Below are 19,593 nucleotides of genomic sequence, written 5' to 3'. Positions count from 1 at the left end.
AAGGTGCTGAAGAAATGTAGACTATATTTCTAGTTTGTAGCAATTAACCCTTTGAGTGCATGTGCATATCAGTGTAGATGGCTGCAGCAGACTTGCTAACATTCCATCATTTTTTAATTAAAATAGTTTTATTTAACTGATGACCTTAGCCCAACTTTCTCTAAATTGGAGGCTTCCTGCTCAACCTTACAATCTCAAACAAGAAATCAATAGTTGGGATTTTTCCTGCGCACTCATGTACCTTACTTACATCTCAGAAGCTCCTCAATGCCCAGGCAGTGATGCTGTAGTCACTTGCCATGGAACCCTCTTGATTATTTTGCTTCCCCCTTGCCGTTTAAACAATACCTGAGCTGGTGGCAGTCAATAACAAAAGTGTTAATGAGATTTCAAGACAGGATCTCAGAAGGGACTTGAATGATGGAAAACTTTTTGTGACCTCTAATGGAAAGATCAAAGTACAAATTTAGGAATATTTTTCCTAGTTGGCCACTCATAAAGATTTATTGGATTTCAATTGTCTAATTCAATGGGAATATGGATATTTCTCACCCCTTACCTGTCATTAGTAAATTAGTGTTTTTTGTTGTAGGTTTAAGTTATAATTGATCTATGGAACTAACAGTTTGTTGTGATAGCAGGATAAAGGCAGCTCAGCAAAAATATGAACCTCCATGTCCTTATGGATATTTTGCAGTAATATTCCCAGAATGAAAAGTTGAAAAATGGAAGTAACTTTAATAAGAACAGTCCCATTACAAGCTTAAGAATTTGGGTTTAGATTACTAGATCTTGGGTATAATTTTCAAAAGTGCCTATTGTATGAGTCTAAGTCCCATTTTCAAAAATGGCTTAGGTGCTTTTTAAATTTTTTACTCCTTGTTTAATGTGAATAGCTTCATAGAGCACTTCATTTTTAAAACATTTGTTTTTGGTTTAAACTGCATATCTTTTTGTTATGTAAGTGACTGGCTGTGAAGTATACTGTTTATTCCAGTTGTTTTTAAGATACTTTTGTGATTACATGAATGCTTTTTCGGAACACTAAAGAAAACAAGGCTAAATAATCATTTAGCAATAAAGAACTTGATCACAAGTTAAACAAAAAATTTATTGACTGAACTGGTAATGTACATGAATGTAAAATGGCAAAAGCATTTACAATTCAGTTGGGAGAGCAACAAAGATGTAACTGTTTTGATGTGAATTCTCGTGTGGGCTGGCTAAGACCAAATGTCAGAATCCTAATGATGTAGGAGTTTCTTTTAAGAGGAACATTTTTCTCAAGACAAATAGTGAAACAGCACTTGAAAATAAATTACAGTTTGTCAAATAGGCAAATATATTGTAGTTTCTCACTTGTAAGTGGTCTTATTCCTTCCTGTGTATGTAGAGGAACCATAAATTGTTTGTTAGCAGAACAATGTACTTTATATTCAGTATTAAATGAGAGATTGACAGTATTCTTTCAGGAGTGGCAAAAGTATTCAACAAGCTCCATTTTCCCGGGGGAGGGGAGGGAGGGAGGCAGATCTTTGGAAAATGAATATAAAATCTTCAACATCTTACAAAATTGAAAGCATTTGATAATTTTTAGAAAAACTTGTGGTGTAGCTCAAAATTCAATGTGTTTAAATACTGGTCAAAGCTTAAAATGAAGCATAGTACAGGTTAAAGTATGCATAATACATGATTTCTTGCAATTTATGAATTCATTTATTTTACATTTTGTGTCCTTGCATAGACATATCATTATAAAAAAGGAATTGTGCTTTCAGTTTTTTGTAAATAAAACTCTCCTTTTTTCAGAAAATGGAATAATCAAATCAGATAAAGTATATGAAGTAATGTTGGCTACAGACCGTTGCCACTATGCAAAATGCAACCCTTATATGGACTCTCCTCAATCAATAGGTAAGAGAGCATCTATCTAAAATGTCTATCCTCACTTTTATAACAGAGTATGAGTTTGGCATGTGTGATAAGAATATGAAAGTATTTTATTTTAAAGAAATGCTTGAAAAGTTTTTATATGGGAGGAGTTTTAGTTCTTCACAATTAGCTGATCCAGCCTTTTTTAATTTGAAGATTTGGCTAATGTAGACTTCAGTAGCCCATTTACTTAGTGACGCCTCTTGGAATATATTATAGTCCTCTAGTCAATATTGTCTTTCATTTTGTTACCAGGTGCAGTTAAGGTGATGGCTTTACTGTATAAAACTCTAAATAATTTGATCTGGTTACATTAGAGATGTTCTTTCTCTTTGAACAATACTGCAGTTGAGGTCAGCTGATGTGGGTACTTGACCTAAAAGGTTAAATAAGAAGGGACTGCTGGCAGGGCATTTTTCAGTGAAGGATCGTGAATTCTGGAACTTGCTTGCTCCCACCCAGAGCCTTTAATTATTTTTCTTTTTGGGAAATGAATCAAAGTGAATCTATTTTTTCTTCTCTTTTTCAGCTTTTATTTTGGCTGATGGTGGGATTAGCTAGGGTTACCATATTTTAATTTTTAAAAAGGAGGACATTCCATGGGGCCCCTTCCCCGCCCCAACTCCGCCCCTTCCCCGCCCCAACTCTGCCCCCTACCCTGAATGCTCCACCCCCTGCTCCTCTCCCTCCTCTGCTTCCCGCAAATCAAATGTTTGCGGGAAGCCTGAAACAGGGAGGCAGCAGGTAAGCTGGGGCTGGGGCGGGGTGCGGCGCGGCCCAGTCCGGCCCCCCTGGCCGAGCGCTCCCTCTGGCAGCCGGCCGGCCCAGGCCAAGAGTTCTCTGGCCCCGGCGTCTCCCACCTGGCTTGGCTCGGGCCCTGGGGCGCTGGCCCCCGGCCGAGCACCGCGCCTCCGGCTCCGGCCCCGGCCCCGGCCGAGCACCGCGCCACCCTCAGCCCCGCACTTCCGGCCCCTGCCGAGCACTGCAGGCCCCGGCCCGGTCCCGCACCGCCGGCCCCAGCCCCAGCGGTCCCGGCCGAGCACCGCCGGGCCCTCCCTCCCTATTTTCCCGGACATGTCCGGCTTTTTGGAATTTCCCCCCGGACAGGGATTTGAGGCCCAAAAAGCCGGACATGTCCGAGAAAATCCAGATGTATGGTAACCCTAGATTAGTTATAGTACATTATTCATTAGTCCATATTGAACTTTCTGTATATTCCTACATAAACCAACTTTGTCTTGTGTGCATCTTAAAAATCAAATTAAAAATTGACTTGATGTTCCCTAAGTGTTAATGCATGCAATACAATTCTCCCCCATTCATTCCCCTTATATATATGCATGCTGATTTACAGGCAAACAGACACCGTCCCTATGTCAGGGAGTTTGTAATCTGGTGCAAAAACGCATACAAAAAATTATGAACCAGGATTGGCACATGGGAAATAACAGTGGAAAGGGGAAACACTGCTCTTTGGATGTAAATATTTCATAGGCAGCTTTCATGCAATATAGCTTTACAAAACTAAAGGTTTGTATTAAACTAAAAATAAGATGCTAAATGAAAGAGAGTTTGGAAAGATATAGAAACTTTCCTCTTTCTTAGCACCCGTCATTGCTGTATGTACTGACCAGTTGGGGAAAGTAGCAGAACTTTTTTTTTCACTTTAGAGTTGGGCATGTCAGACCTTCTTGTACCGTGATTTTGAATATAGTACTAATATATAACTACACAGCTAGAGCAGCTGTAGTGTCTCATTTGAGGGCTTGCATATGCGGTGTTTCATACACAAGTTGGATAGGAATGTTATAACACGGATAGCTCAACTCTTACATCAGTAGGTTTACCTCTTTCTTGTTTTACAGGTTTCCAAGCAACTATCAGTGCCCCACACATGGTAAGCATTAGATTTATAACACAGAATGGTTAATGAAGATGATTAGCAATCTAGTCACTCTCCAGAATAAAAGTATACTTATTCCAACAGCTTTCACTATCTATTGGTAGTAATGTTGGAAACTACTGTAATCTTGCCTGTACTTCTGTCTATCATTATATGTGAATTCAACCAGGTGGAATTGTTGTAATTTATTTAATCTTTTTTTTTGTCAAGAGAGAAATTATACTGAGATGTTAGACCTTTGCCTAGTGATTTGAGACCCAGACAGTTCATGGCTGAGTCTTAACAAGTAAACACGAGGAGTTCTTCTTCGAGTGATTGCTCCTGTGCATTCCATAGTAGGTGTACGTGCTCGCCACATGCACTGGTGCTGGAAGCTTTTCCCTTAGCAGTACCTGTACTGGGGGAGCACCACGGCGACCCCTGGAGTGGTGTCTGTATATCGTGCTATAAGGGGAGCCACGGGCTCCCCCCACCCTCAGTTCCTTCTTGCTGCCAGTGAAGGTAGTTGGAACTTTTGTGCTCCAGCTCTGTTGCAGCCCTTCTTCTCGACCTTAGTGGTACCATTGTAGATCGTTCTTCAGTTGTTAGAGTGGGCTTGGGGCATGCCCCTTGCCCCAGGCTTCAAGTCATGCAACTCCTGTCACCGTTCTATGCCCAGGAGCGACCCTCACGCTGAGTGTCTTCGCTGCCTGCGAGAGACTCACACCAGCGACTGTTGCAAGATCTGCAGGTCGTTCAAGCCAAGAACCAAGAAGGAGAGAGACTTCAGACTTCGAGCTCTCCTGATGGAATCGGCGCTGATCCTGACGCTGGTATGGAGATCGGACTCGGTGCTGGCCGCCGCATTGTCGGTACATAGCGAGGCCCCTTCGACTAGTCGGCGCTGCTCTCCCTCCAAAAAAGCAAGGGAACGGTCCAACTTCACAATGCCTCAAAGGCTCCGATTCGTGTGGAGCGGAGCAGCCCGGTACCGTCGGCCCAGGCATCCCCACCAGTATGGATGCCGTCGACACTGGAGGCGGTGCAGGCTGCGAAGGACATTCTCTGCCCGTCCCGAGCTCGCAAATGGGTATGGGCCCTAGGTCGCGAGGCAAGCCCCCTTTGGGTGCCCACCAGACCCCTCCGAGCAGCCGCAGTTCCCGCTCCGAAGATCGTTCCCCGCACCGCTCGGCGCGCAGCGGCCGCTCTTCTGATAGCTCCCAGCCACCCTCGACGCCAGCCAGACCGTCCGGGCCACCGTCGGGATGGGAGTCGCTGGGACCCTCTACGCCGCCTGCCAGCAAGCGTAGGCACCAAGAGAGGCACCGGGAACACTCATCTGCTAGACGTGGGTACTGTAGCCGCTCTCGATGGGACTCACGTCGGTGCTCCCATTCCAGCTCCTGCTCGTCTAGACGTCATGCCAGAGGCTTCCCTCGAGGTACCTCAGCATCAGGGCACTGGGCTTAGGCACATGGGATGCTTCGGACCTCGGCTGGGGAGCCCACATGGGGGACGTGCAAACTCAGGGAGTGTGGTCGGCCCCGGACTTGCCCCTTCACGTAAACGTCAAGGAACTCAGGGTGGTACGGTTGGCGTGCATGGCTTTCCTCATGCACCTCCGCGGCAAGGTGGTCAGAGTCCTCTCAGACAACACCGCCGCCATGTACTATATCAACAGGCAAGGTGGTACTCGCTCCTTAGCCCTCTGCCGGGAAGCCCTGAACCTTTGGGAGTTCTGTATAGCCCACGATATCTCCGTGAGGGCGGCTCACCTCCCGGGCATCTGCAATACGCAAGCGGACCGCCTCAACAGGGTCTTCTCCCCCCAGTACGAGTGGTCGCTCTACTCAGAGGTCACTCAGCAGCTCTTCCAAGAGTGGGGAGCTCCCCAGATCGACCTGTTTGCAACCCATCAGAACCAGGGTTGCCCCCCGGTTCTGCTCCAGGGGAGGGGTGGGGGAAGGCATGATCTGTGACGCATTCCTCCTGAGCTGGTCGGGCCAGCTCCTATATGCCTTTCCCCTGTTCCCCCCTCATCGCCAAGGTCCTTCAGAAGGTGAAGGTGGATGAGGCGAAAGTCATTCTCATAGCCCTGGTGTGGGCCCGCCAGCACTGGTACGGGCCCCTCCTACGCCTCTTAGCGGCCCCCCTGAGGGCGCTACTGCTCCGCCCGGACCTCCTCTCCCAGGACGGGGGACACCTCCTCCATCAATCTGGCAGTGCTTCACCTGACAGCGTGGCTGCTCCGTGGCTGAATGAGAAGAATAGGTGTTCGGCGCAGGTAAGGTGAGTCCTCCTAGAAAGCAGGAAACCGTCCATGCATCGGACGTATGTGGCTAAGTGGTCCAGGTCTCCCAGGAGCGGGGAGTGTCCCCCTCCGCAGCACCTCTCCAGTTTATCCTGGACTATCTCTTATTCCTTACGGCCCAGGGACTGGCACCTGCCTCGGTCAGGGTGCACCTGGCGGCCATATCGGCCTTTCACCCACCGGTGCAAGGCCACTCGGTCTTCTCCCTCTCGATGACCTCCCGTTTCCTGAAGGGCCTTGACCATTCGTTCCTGTACGCTAGGCCACCCGTGCTGCAGTGGGACCTCAATCTGGTCTTGTCCCGTCTCACAGGGCCCCCATTTGAACCCCTGGCCACGTGTTCCTGGTTGCACCTCTCGTGGAAGGTGGCCTTGTGGCAATCACGTCGGCCCGCTCCGCCTTCCATATGGAGCAGAGCATCTTCCTTCCCGTGCTCTGTCCCAAGCCCCACTCCTCTACCGAGAAATGCCATCTCCACACACTCAATGTGCGTAGGGCGTTAGCTTTTTATCTGGATTGGACTAAGCCATTCCGGAAGTCCTCTCAACTCTTTATTGCCTCGTCCGAGCGGGCAAAGGGACAGCCTATCTCCACCCAGCGGCTTTCCCGCTGGATCACCTCGTGCATACACACGTGCTATGATCTGGCGGGGATTCCCCCACCACCGGTCATCAGGGCACGCTGTACGAGGGCTCAAGCCTCATCAGCTGCCTACGTCGTCCATGTCCCCATCCAGGACATTTGTAGGGTATCCACTTGGGCCTCAGTTCACACATTTACTTCGCATTACGCGATCGTCTCCCAGTCTACGGATGACGCTGGGTTCAGCAGGGCGGTACTTCGTCCCAAACCTTCATGAACTCCTACCCACCTCCAGCAGATATTGCTTGGAATCACCTACTGTGGAATACATGGGAGCAATCGCTCAAAGAAGAAAGGACAGTAACCCGTTCCGTAACTGGTGTTCTTCGAGATGTGTTGCTCCTGTCTATTCCCCGCCCTCCTTCCCCTCTGTTGGAGTTTTCCGGCAAGAAGGAACCGAGGGTGTGGGGAGCCCATGGCTCCCCTTATAGCGCAATACACAGGCGCCACTCCAGGGGTCGCCGCGGTGCTCCCCCAGTATGGGCACTGCTAAGGGAAAAACTTTCGGTAGCAGTGCACGTGGCGAGCACGCACACCTACTGTGGAATAGACAGGAGCAACACATCTCGAAGAACGCCAGTTACGGAACAAGTAACTGTCCTATATTTCAGTGTATTGATGATGTATCACAGATACTAAAGTATTCTCAGATCATTTATTTCATTATTTGAAATTAAGAATTAATGTGGGTATATTTAGCCCATATAGTATTTTATTTGCGAAATAAAGTTTGTGGGAAAGTACAGTAAACATTTTCATAGCTTATGCTCCATTTGTCTTTCCCTAAAGTTACCTATTAGAATTCAAAGGGTAGGGTCTAATTCAAACTGTCTATTTTGAAACTTTGGCTTTTTTATATCTGAAAAAGTTAAAAAAAAAAAAAAATTTCAGAGGTGTATACCAAGAAATGAAGAAATCACAACAATAGTACGTATGTTGTTCTTCAAGTGCTTGTTCATGTAATTTCCAATCAGGTGTGCATGCGCTGTGTGCACGGTTATCGGAAAGTTTTTCCCTTAGCACAGGGGTTCTCCAACTGGGGGTTGGGACTCCTTGGGAGTCGTACGGTTATTACATTGCGGGGTCGTGAGCTGTCAACCTCCATCCCAAATCGCCTCTAGCATTTATAACAGTGCTAAATATATTAAAAAGTGTTTTTAATTTATAAGGGGGATCACACTCAGAAGCTTGCTATGTAAAAGGGGTCACCAGTACAAAAGTTTGAGAGCCACTGCCTTAGCAGCTCCTGTCAGGCTGGCTGTGGCGCCCCCTGGAGTGGCGCCTTCATGGCACTCAATATATGACCCTGACGACCTGACCCCCTGTTCAGTTCCTTCTTACCGTCCATGATGGCTGTTGGAACAGTGCTTGCTTGCTCAGCAAGTGCTCCCTTAGCGTTCTTCTGTTAGTCATTACGGTTTATAGTTAGAGTTAAAGTTAATTTAGTATAGTTAGTTTAGATAGTAGGTTGGGAGCAGGATCTCTCCCCAATCCTTAACCCCCCTCGGACGCTGGGCATCCCGTGAGCCCAAGGCTTTAAACCCTGCAGTGCTTGTAATAAATCTATGCCCATCAGTGATTCCCACTACACCAAACGGAAAGGTATAAAATCTGTAGGGCTTTTCGGGCAAGAACCAAAAAGGAGCGTGATTTCTGACTAAAACAACTGTTAATGGAATCTGCTGTCCACTCACAGCCGGCTGCGGACCTCCAGGATCTGGCACCAGGCGCGTGTGTACGGAATGTTCTAGCATCTGTATGCCAGAGCTTTCTCGCAGTCTGATGCTGACTCATACTACTTGAGGCACAGTCCCAGAGGCAACGAAGGAGGGTGCCACCGGCCTGGCAGCTGCAGCCCCTGGCACAGTGGTCCTTTTAGACCCGCTGGGCTTACCATCAGGCCCAGGGTACCTTTTTAAGGGGGTCGAGGTTGGTAGTATCAGAACACCGGCCACCCCACTCTCCTAGGGACAGGCCTACGCTCAGGGATCCGAGGCCACTCTGTCTGAACCGCCCCTTCAGGCTCAAGTCGCAACAGAGGCGACCCCAACACGGGACCAGCTGCAGAGTAAGGCTACACCATCCCAAGCTGTAACCCCCACTAGGGCGTGCACTGACCAAGAGGAGGTCAGGGAGCCGGTGGGGCAGGAGGACCCAGTACCCCCTCTGGCCACCTCGTCCTTTTCCCCTGGTGAAGCTGTGGCGGAGCGTCAACTTCGGCCACTCCTCTGATTGACCATAGGGCACATAAGGACCTCCTTAGGCAGATTGCCCGCAACATGGGGTTGGAAGCGGAGGAGGTGGTCAAGGCCGAGGACCCCATGGTGGACATGCTCACTCCCAAAGTCCATCACGGGTAGCTCTGCCTCTGATCAAAACTGTTCAAAACAATATAAAGACCTATGGAAGACCCCGGCCTCAATTCCGCTGACCACCATGGGTGTGGAGCACAAATACTTTGTCCATTCCAAGACTATGAGTACTTATTCTCACACCCACAGCCATGCTCTCTGGTTGTGTCGGTGGTTAACAGAAAGAGTGTCAGGAACAGCAAGGACCAGCCCCCAAATCTAAGGAGGCAAAAAGATCTATTCGGTAGAAAGGTCTATGCCACTGGGGGCCTCCAGCTGAGGATAGCTAACCAGCAAGCTATAGTAGGTATAACTTCAATTCATGGTCCTCCATGTTGAAGTTCAAAGAGCTGATCCCTGTGGACTCTAGGGCTGAATTATCTGCCATCATAGAGGAAGGGAAGGCGGTAGTGGGAGCCCATTTTTTCCCCCATGTCGAGAAGCTCTCCAACTATGGGAGTTCTGCATAGCCCTCTCCATTTACCTGGAGGCGTCCTATCTCCCAAGAGTGCAGAATGAGATAGCGGATCACCACAGCAGATTGTTCTGCAACCATAAATGGTCCGTCCGTCCAGATGTTCTTCATCCCATCTTCCAAAGGTGTGGATTTCCCCAGGTCGACCTGTTCACCACCCGGAGCAACAAGAAGTGCCCAATGTTCTGCTCCTTCCAGAAACGCAGCCCGGGTTCAATAATGGATGCGTTTCTGCTACCTTGGGAAGACCGCCTCTTGTATGCCTTCCCACTGGTCCCGCTCGTACACAAGGTGCTGCTCAAGATCCGCAGGGACAAAGCGGAGGTGATTCTGCTGGCTCCAGTGTGGCCCCATCAACATTGGTACACCATGCTTCTGGAGCTGTCAGTGGACTCCGATCTGATCACTCAGGACCACGGTCACCGCCACTACCCAGTCCTCCAATCCCTCCAACTCATGGCCTGGAAGCTTCCTGGTTAAACCGCATGGAGCTCCTATGTTCGGAGTTGGTAAGGGAGGTTCTACTTGGTAGCAGGAAACCTTCCACCAGGGCTACTTATCTAGCCAAGTGGAAGAGATTCACTTGCTGGTGTGCCCAGCAACACACACCTCCACTCCAAGTGTTTATACCATTCATCCTGGAGTACCTTCTGCATCTCAAACCACAGGGCTTAGCTGCGGCATCTGTCAGGGTGCACCTTGCTGCTATCTCAGCCTTCCATCCAGGAATGTCTGGATGTTCTGTGTTCACTAACCCCATGGTAGGACGTTTCCTCTAGGGCTTGGAATGTCTATAGCCACAGATTAGGCAACTGGTTCCCGCATAGAACCTTAACCTGGTCCTCACCAGGCTAACTGGGCCTCCTTTTGAACCACTGGCAACTTGCTCCCTGCTCCGTTTGTTGTGGAAGGTGTCCTTCCTGATGGCCATCACATCAGCCAGGCAGGTGTCTGAATTAAAGGTTCTAACCTTCAGCCCACCCTACACGATCTTTCACAAGGACAAGGTGCAGCTCAGGCCTCATCCAGCCTTCCTCCCCAAAGTAGTGTCACAATTTCACAGTGGTCAAAACATTTTTCTACCCATCTTTTATCCTAAGGTTCACACCAGTACCCAAGAGCAGAGGCTGCACTCACTGGATATTCGGAGAGCGCTAGCATTCTACATTGAGCGCATGAAACCGTTCAGGAAGTTGAACCAATTGTTCGTGGCGGTAGCAGGCCAGATGAAAGGACTCCCCGTCTCATCTCAGAGAATGTCTTCCTGGATCACATCCTGCATCCGCACATGTTATGAGTTAGCTAAGTTCCCAGTCCCAACTCTTACAGCACATTCCACAAGAGCACAAGCCTCGTCGGCTGCGTTCCTGGACCAGGTCCCGATACAAGAGATCTGCAGGGCAGCAACTTGGTCATCAGTGCGTACATTTACGTCTCACTGTGCTATCACCCAACACTCCAGAGATGATGCAGCATTTGGTAGGGCAGTGCTCCTGTCACCAATTCCTTAACTCCGACCCCACCTCCGGGGTAGAGCTTGGGAGTCGCCTGATTGGAATTGACGTGAACAAGCACTCGAAGAAGGAAAAACTTGTTCTTCTGTTGTTCTTTGAGATGTGGTGTTCACATCCATTCCAATAACCACCCTCCTTCTCCTCTGTTGGAATAGCCGGCAAGAAGGAACTAAAGGGGGGTCGGGTCAGCAGGGTCATATATTGAGTGCCATGAAGGCGCCACTCCAGGGGGCTCCACAGCTGACCTGATGGGAGCTGCTAAGGGAAAACTTTCCAACAACTGTGCATGTGGCGCACGCACACCTAATTGGAATGGACGTGAACAACACATCTCTAAGAACAACAATTACGAGAAGGTGAGTAGCCATTTTTTCCAGAATCTTAATGTAGATCCATGTTTCTCACACTGTACTAAATTTACCATTGGTGGCACTTGTCCCACAAACAGAGGGCATGGAAGTTTCTTTAAATAGAAAGGTAAATATAATATCAGAATAAGAATCTGTTATAACTACGCTGATTAGAATTATGTAAGTAGCGCACCAAGTATTTCTGAATTCTTAGGTTTCAGAGTAGCAGCCGTGTTAGTCTGTATCTGCAAAAAGAACAGGAGTACTTGTGGCACCTTAGAGACTAACAGTTTATTAGAGCATAAGCTTTCGTGGACTACAGCCCACTTCTTCTTCTTCTTCCACTCTATATGCATCCGAAGAAGTGGGCTGTAGTCCACGAAAGCTTATGCTCTAATAAATTTGTTAGTCTCTAAGGTGCCACAAGTACTCCTGTTCTTTTTTCTGAATTCTTAGTGGAACATTAAGTTTTTAAAAGTTTGACAACAGCTAGTCTGCATAACAGTAAATCAATATCAGTAATTGTCCTTAGTGTTCAGCCTATATTCACTGAGTCCATATTGCCTCTCTAGTCTATCACATAAGCAAGGTAGAAAGTAAAAATATGCATAAAGTGTTTATGTGCAAACTATTCCTTTTTTAGCAGTAGTATCCAAAACTAGGATAGTGCAACTGAAGACCTCTGATGGATTTAAAAAAAAAACCAATATAATGTACTTTGTATACAAGTTTTTAAAAACTTACACATTCATTGACAACTTAAAATTTATTAAACTGACTTTTTTCCCAAACTTACTAAAGGTGCTACTCACATATTTGAGTTCTAATTATACACTTCAACCATTTTCAGCATTGCAGTATTGAGTTGTGGTTAGCATACTTTGGTTCTTGTCTAACTCAATAGGTTGATGGGATTTTGTTCTAAAATCTCCTCTCAAAGGTGATGGAAAAAGGAAAATGTGTATATTTGAAAGTTTTGCAGCGTTAAATAGGCTATTTGCCACCAAGTGAAAATTATAACGAAGAGTTACGATTTGGTATAGGAACAGTAATTATGGTAGGGCACGCTATAGTTAAAGGTCAAGTTATATCAGCCAATAAATGAAGGTAGTGCTCTGGTACACTCTTTCCTGGTCTACATGCCAAAATCGTAGATTTCAGTTCTTACTGTAGGTAAGTAACTTCCCTCCTTTGGGAAAGGAGGGTAGGTTTTTAACAGCCTATACTCTAAGCTACTTTGCTGTTGGTACCTGCTACAAAGTCAACAGAACCATGAAGCTACTTAGAGCTACAAAATAACAGAGTAGTTAAAATTTTCTCCTATGTTCCATACCTTCCCATTTTTTGTTCTTCTTTCTAAATAAATGCTACTTCTGTTTTAGGTCATCAGTTTACTATTAAGACTAATTGATCTTTTCATTGAAGAAAACTAATACTGCTATTGTGACTGGCCTCTAAAAGTAGTTGCATAATTTTTCCTGGGAGTCTGACAGTCTAGGTGAGACATAGCAGTTGCTAAGACTAAATTCAGAGTTGGGTTTTGTGGCATGAAAAATGGGAATGGGAAGGAGTATTCCTTCACTATCAGTATTCCTGTGATGGGGTAGAGAAATGAAAGGACTAGACAGTGATGGATCTTCCCACCCTGCTCCTAAGCTCCTGTGCCGCGCCTGGATGGGGGCGGGGATGGGGATAAATCTGTCTCCTGAAAATCCGGCCCCTCATGCAGAAGAACCACATTAGTTCTGCTTCAAGAAGGCCTTTTACACACATGGAGGAAGCAGAGTTTGTCCTTTAGTGCACAAAACAGAAATTTGACTTGTGAAAAAAATGATTAGTCTTGAAATAATCTTATGCATGTGGGCTGTTCAACTAGATTTCTGATGCGTTAGAACAGGGGTCGGCAACCTTTCAGAAGTGGTGTGCCGAGTCTTCATTTATTCACTCTAATTTAAGGTTTCGCGTGCCAGTAATACATTTTAGCGTTTTTAGAAGGTCTCTTTCTAGAAGTCTGTAATACATGACTAAACTATTGTTGTATGTAAAGTAAATAAGGTTGTTAAAAGGTTTAAGAAGCTTCATTTAAAATTAAATAAAATGCAGAGCCCCCCGGACCGGTGGCCAGGACCTGGGGAGTGTGAGTGCCACTGAAAATCAGCTCGCGTGCCGCCTTTGGCACGTGTGCCATAGGTTGCCTACCTCTGCATTAGAACCTTAACTTAAATGGAGAACATGCTAATGTAAATATAAAAATTGTAGGCTTCTGGAGAAAACTGAAGTTCTAAATATCTGACGTTGTTATTGTGACAATAATACCTTCAGCAAAAGTATTGTTCACTCTCCATGTTGATGGGTAATCTCAAATTAAATTCATACAGTATTGAAAGCACATACCACACCAATTGTAGTATAAATACCTAGATGCAGATTTTTATAACTGGAGTATATATGTTGGTCATGTTAATGATTGCTGAAGTAGAGCCGTAGTCTCTTCTACTTTCAAAGGCTTTTGAAGTCACCTTTTCTTGTGGGCTTAAAATAAAAGAACTCATAGCCTTCAAATTCTTTCTTTTATTTGATTGAATTGCATGTGGCCAACTTAAAAATACAGCTTTGTGGAATTGCATGTGGCCCCAGATTCTTGCGTCTGCTTAGTTCAGTGCAAAGTGAACTGAAACTAATTGTTTGGAGAAACCCTCTAGAGAATTCCCTTCTGTAGTGGGAATCTCTGGTTACTGTAAAACAGGCAGAGCTGGCTATGCTGTCTTTTGTACCTGCTATGCCTCTGCCTTCTTCCACAGGAGTGAACTGCTTAGTATGAGGGGGAAAAGAGGTGGTAGAGGGGGTGGCAGAACAAGGCTCCACTTTTTCCAATTTGCTGCAGTTAACTTTAGGAACATTATGCCAGTAGTATGAATGAATAAAAGCTGCCCCTTTTGCTTTAATTAGAGCTGGTCCGAACAAAATCAGGGAGCAGCAGTTGGCTTCCTGACAGCCACTTCTCTGCTGTACCTCAGCTGTGTACGGATGCTGCAGAGAACTCAGCTAATAAAATTAGGCATTATATGGACCTCTTAATTATGGATTTAAAAACAAATTATAGGATAACATTGCTCATCATGTGATTATCCATAAATGATAGATTTTTTTTTTTTTTGTCCCAGATTCTTTGCTTCATGAGTTTTTGGTTGATACAAGGTGGCGTGTTAGGTGTGTGGCAGCCATCAGGGAGCTCTTTATGGCTTCTTTACGCTGGCTCTGTGTTGGTGCTATATAGGTTAGAGCAGGGATAGGCAACCTATGGCACGCGTGCCAAAGGCGGCATGCGAGCTGATTTTCAGTGGCACTCTCACTGCCCAGGTCCTGGCCACCAGTCCGGGGGCTCAGCATTTTAATTCAATTTTAAATGAAGCTTCTTAAACATTTTTAAAACCTTACTTATGTTACATACAACAATAGTTTCGTGTTATATTATAGACTTGTAGCAAGAGACCTTCTAAAAATGTTAAAATGTATTACTGGCACGCAAAACCTTAAATTAAAGTGAATAAATGAAGACTTGGCACACCACTTCTGAAAAGTTGCCGACCCCTGGGTTAAAGCAACCTATGGGCTGCTTCTCTCGTATTCCAACTGTCAAATAGTTTCCAAGAGACTGTGCAAGCTGAGGATAGCTGGAGCATAGCTTACATTAACCACCACCTGTGCCAGCACACTTCCTTTGTACGTTGCAGAATTCTCAGCTGGCTACATCTTTCTGGCCTCTGTACCATCAGAGTTTTACGAAGGGTCTAGAATGCAGTGCAGAATCTGTATCAATGATTTTATTTAAAAAATAACCATATGCTACAGACCTAAAAATAGTGAGATGGCATAGTCTATATTTTGTTGTTAGAGGAAACAGTTGAGAACAATATGTGTTAAAGTTAGATGGAAAAGCATCAAAATAATTTTCTTGCTGTGGTGCAGAAGAACACTGACGTCAGTTTCCTATAACAACACTGGGTTGTTATGTATAACCTGAAATCTCTGAAAAAGTGAATATGCAGTGGGTAAAATGAAGCTTTAAAATAGTACATGCCCTTTTGTTTTTCTTTGTCAGCATGCATATGCTCTAGAACTACTATCTGAACAGTTACATGAAGGAGCCAAAGCCCTTGATGTAGGATCTGGAAGTGGAATTCTTACAGCATGTTTTTCACGAATGGTGAGCACCCTGTTTTAACTTGAACCAACAGAAATTTTTCAGTCCGGATAAATACTTAGTGTTGTTTTGGTTAAATTTAAAAGAAAAAATAACAGTATGAATGTACAATCTCTTGATTTCTAGCATCCTGATCTTCCTTTAGTAAACTGGATTAGTTTTCATAGGAACCATTGAAATTGCCCTACCATATCAGACAACTGAACATTTAGTTTAGTATCCCATTCTGATGATGGTTAATACCAAATATTTCAGAATAAGATGCGGTAAATTTCATAGTGGACAACTAAGGAATAACCTGAAGGGAAGTTTCTTCCTAACGCCAGTCAGTTAGCAGTTGCCTTATAGTCTGAAGCATGAGGATTTACTCCTGGGGGAATTCTGTGCCACTGTGCATGCACAGAATTCATGTCCCGCACAGATTTCTTTGCTTCCCCTCAGAAAAATGACTTTCTGATGGGGAAGCAAAGGGAAGCCACAAGAGCAGTCACGCGTCCCGTCTCAGCAGCGTGGGCACATTGTTTTGGGTTCCTAGAGTAACTGGCGGAGAGGTAAATCACTGCGGAGGGAGGGGAGACCAGAGGATGCATCGTCCACGCAACCCCCATGCATCCAGACCTTCCTCCCCATTCCTGGACCCCCATCAAGCCTCACCTCCTTCCCTCAACACCCCCCACCAAGCCCCACCCTCCTGCACCTGGCCCTCCCCAGCCCCACCCTGCGCCAGTCTCAGCTGCTAGTCCTGGCTGGGCTGTGGCTTAGGGAGGAGCACACTTACCCTGCATGGAGCGGCCTGGGCCAGCTCAGATTCACCCCCAGAAACCTCCCTGGGCTCTGCACTGTCCCCCTCCACCGCTTCCTGCTCCCATTGCTCCTCAGCCACTGGGGAAAGGGTCACCGTAAGGGGAGCTGTTCCCCCTTCCGACCAACCCCCATGCATCTGGACTTTCCCCATGCCCAGACCGCATGCCGAGACCCTCCCCCCGCATTTGGACACCCCCTCCACACTTGGATCCTACTGGACAGGGCCATCCCTAAACCAAATGGTGCCCCAGGCGAAGAGCATCTTCGGCGCCCCCCTCCATTTGTTAAAAAATAAGGTATTCCAAAGTTTATTGCATGTGTAGCCCATTTCATGTCTTTGCATGATTTGCATGTATGATTTATCCATTATATAAGATGATAAATTTGCGCGTTAGGCTATGTAAATCTGTATTTATGCCATATATAAGCAAATGAAAAAAATTTATTTCCTCTAAGTTTATACAAACTTTTTAATTTAAAAATAACTGAAATGTACTAACATCAAGAAATTGACAAGTTTCAGAGTAACAGCCGTGTTAGTCTGTATCCGCAAAAAGAAGAACAGGAGTACTTGTGGCACCTTAGAGACTAACAAATTTATTAGAGCATAAGCTTTCGTGGACTACAGCCCACTTCTTCGGATGCATATAGAATGGAACATATAATGAGGAGATATATATACACACATACAGAGAGCATAAACAGATGGGAGTTGTCTTACCAACTCTGAGAGGCCAATTAATTAAGAGAAAAAAAACTTTTGAAGTGATAATCAAGCTAGCCGAGTACAGACAGTGTGATAAGAAGTGTGAGAGTACTTACAAGGGGAGATAGAGTCAACGTTTGTAATGGCTCAGCCATTCCCAGTCCTTATTCAAACCGGAGTCTCAGTAGCTAATAATTTAAAACTACAATGCCCACGTGGTCATTTTTTGTGTTCTGAAGGAAAAAGACTTGTGAACTAAATCTTCAAAAGAGATAACATGAAAAATAAGTCAAATTAAGGCTTGCCTTGAAAATGTGTGGAATCTTTATGCCTAACATTGCTTTTTCTTCTCCTGTTACACTGATGTGCTGTTAAGATTTTTTTTGTTCTCCAGTGTACAGTGTTAGCAGATTAATATTTGGTTTTTTTGTTGGTGTTAAATCCTGAAGAATGTGTGAGAATAACATCCATTGCATAGCTGTGGCCCTAACTTTCCCTTCAAGTGTTGGCAACAACAACAAAAAAGACTTCCTGAGATGGCCTTCCTGGAGGTCTGTGGGGTTTAAGTACTGCCCCTCTTGTGAGGGAAGTGTATCTGCTAATGATGGGCATATCAAATGTGTCTACTGTCTCAGGTAATCACACACCCCAAGGAAAATGTGATTTGCATATTTACATCCTGGATCCACAAGGACAGAAACAAAGCTGCAGATTTTTCTGTTAAATAAATCTATGGAGCTGGCATTGGATCCTGGCTGTCTGAATCCCCCTGTACACTCCTCTCCAAAAAGTGCAAGTGCGGACTTACTGCATGGAACATTGTTTTCCACTAAAAGCTGATGAAAATGGAGACAAGGCACTGTGTAGACAGTGCATGGAGTTCTAGTTGAAGATCACTTTCTGACTCTTTGGTGAAGCGATCTCCTCCCCTCCACCATTCTGCTGAGATTTTGTGCCCCATGTGGCTACCATATAAGCTTTGAATGGCCCACAGCACTGAGGACCCAGTGCTGTCTCAGAACCCTGAGGACACTCTCAGGCTTGCACCATCAAAATCCTCACCAGTGCAGGATACAGCACTGACTGCTTCCCGACCAGTACCGATGAAGTCACATGCAGCATAGTACACCCTGCATTCCAGACTATGCCACTAGTGCTGATGGCAGAATCAGCAGTCTCACAAGAGTTGGTATTGTGGGAGGTGGGGTGAGGAGCTGACGTGTAGTGGCACCGAGAGACTTCCTGGTTCTATGGGAACTGGAGTCTCTGCTCCTTTCAAACTCATTCTCACTGGCAGTACCAGGATTCTTGGATGTGGCACTGAGCACCTCATCCTTCCCAGGTACCCTGGTTTCCAGTACCGTGGCCTCAAGGTCCATACCCCTCCATGCCCGTATGGCCCTATTGGGCACCTTGGTTGTTTCATGGGAGACAATACTTCCTGGAATAGGCCACATGTGCCTGAGGCGCCTTCATTCAAGGTGAGTGCTACTCAGGTGGCACCTGAACCCCCAGCAGCTCAGGTCTCCCTTAGCCATCAATAAAAACAGGAGGAAACTGTTCTTCCCCTATTAGAACCCATAGGACTGGTCACCTTGTCATTCTCCTTTCTGGGTGAAGCAGAACTTATTTCTGTCAGGCTGTCTGGAGCAGCTCACAAGTGTGAGTGCCAGCCTCAGGGTAAACTGTCCAGGAACAGAGCACAAATTCCAAATGGGTTGTATGTTCTATAATTAGATTTCTCCAACCAAGTAACAAGTGTAAACTCCTAAAGCACTATATAACAGCCTTAACATGGAGTCACAGACAATCCCCTTGGGCACTCTGGTCTGTCTTGCCACCAAGGCAAGCTTGCCTTTGTGATTGGTGGTCCCTTACACCAAAAATCACAACAATATTCACGTTACTCACAGTCCCAAAGGACCAGTTATTTATCCCAAGTCAAGTGCATTCTAGATCTCTCATGAAAGACAGTGCTTGTAGCCTGTCCTATAATAAACTATCTAAAGGGTTATAACTAAGAAAAGAAATAAGTTATTTACACACACATGAAATACAGTCTTAGCAGCTATCATCTTTTGGAAGCTATAATATGCAAGCTTTATATGTCCTTTAGGGCTAACCCAAGCCAAACAGCTGGGGACCCCTTACTCATGCTTAGAAATCTTTGTCCCTCAGAGTTCAAGCAGCATAGGGATAACAATTTTTCCTTAACAGGCATTTTTATTCCCTTTCCCCAGTGTTTAAGCTGTGATGGGATGAGGGCTTGTGTTGTATCCTCTTCAGGGGCTTAGGGGAAGCAATTAACAAAGTCTTTTGTACACAATGGCTTGTCTGATGTCTGTAGACCTTTTGTTGGGGAGGAGATAACCTCTTGTGGTGAACTAGTATTTCACACTTGGTAATGCTTTTCCCCTGACTC

At 45.8% G+C, this 19,593-nt stretch overlaps 1 protein-coding gene across 2 annotated transcripts in view; it reads left to right on the top strand.

The window, feature by feature from the left end:
• PCMT1 (protein-L-isoaspartate (D-aspartate) O-methyltransferase) overlaps positions 1-19,593 on the top strand; it is a 58,951-nt gene that overhangs the window by 20,812 nt on the left and 18,546 nt on the right. For both annotated transcript variants that reach the window (XM_054022161.1, XM_054022162.1), the window contains exons 2-4: positions 1,810-1,914; positions 3,798-3,829; positions 15,560-15,664. In XM_054022161.1, the coding sequence (XP_053878136.1) occupies positions 1,810-1,914; positions 3,798-3,829; positions 15,560-15,664 (242 nt within the window). The remainder of the gene's footprint in view (positions 1-1,809; positions 1,915-3,797; positions 3,830-15,559; positions 15,665-19,593) is intronic.

Source organism: Malaclemys terrapin, chromosome 3, assembly GCF_027887155.1.
Source record: "Malaclemys terrapin pileata isolate rMalTer1 chromosome 3, rMalTer1.hap1, whole genome shotgun sequence".
NCBI classification, from domain to species: Eukaryota; Metazoa; Chordata; order Testudines; family Emydidae; genus Malaclemys; species Malaclemys terrapin.
The sequence above is the reverse complement of the archived record's forward strand: the minus strand, read 5'-3'. Positions and strand labels throughout refer to the sequence as shown.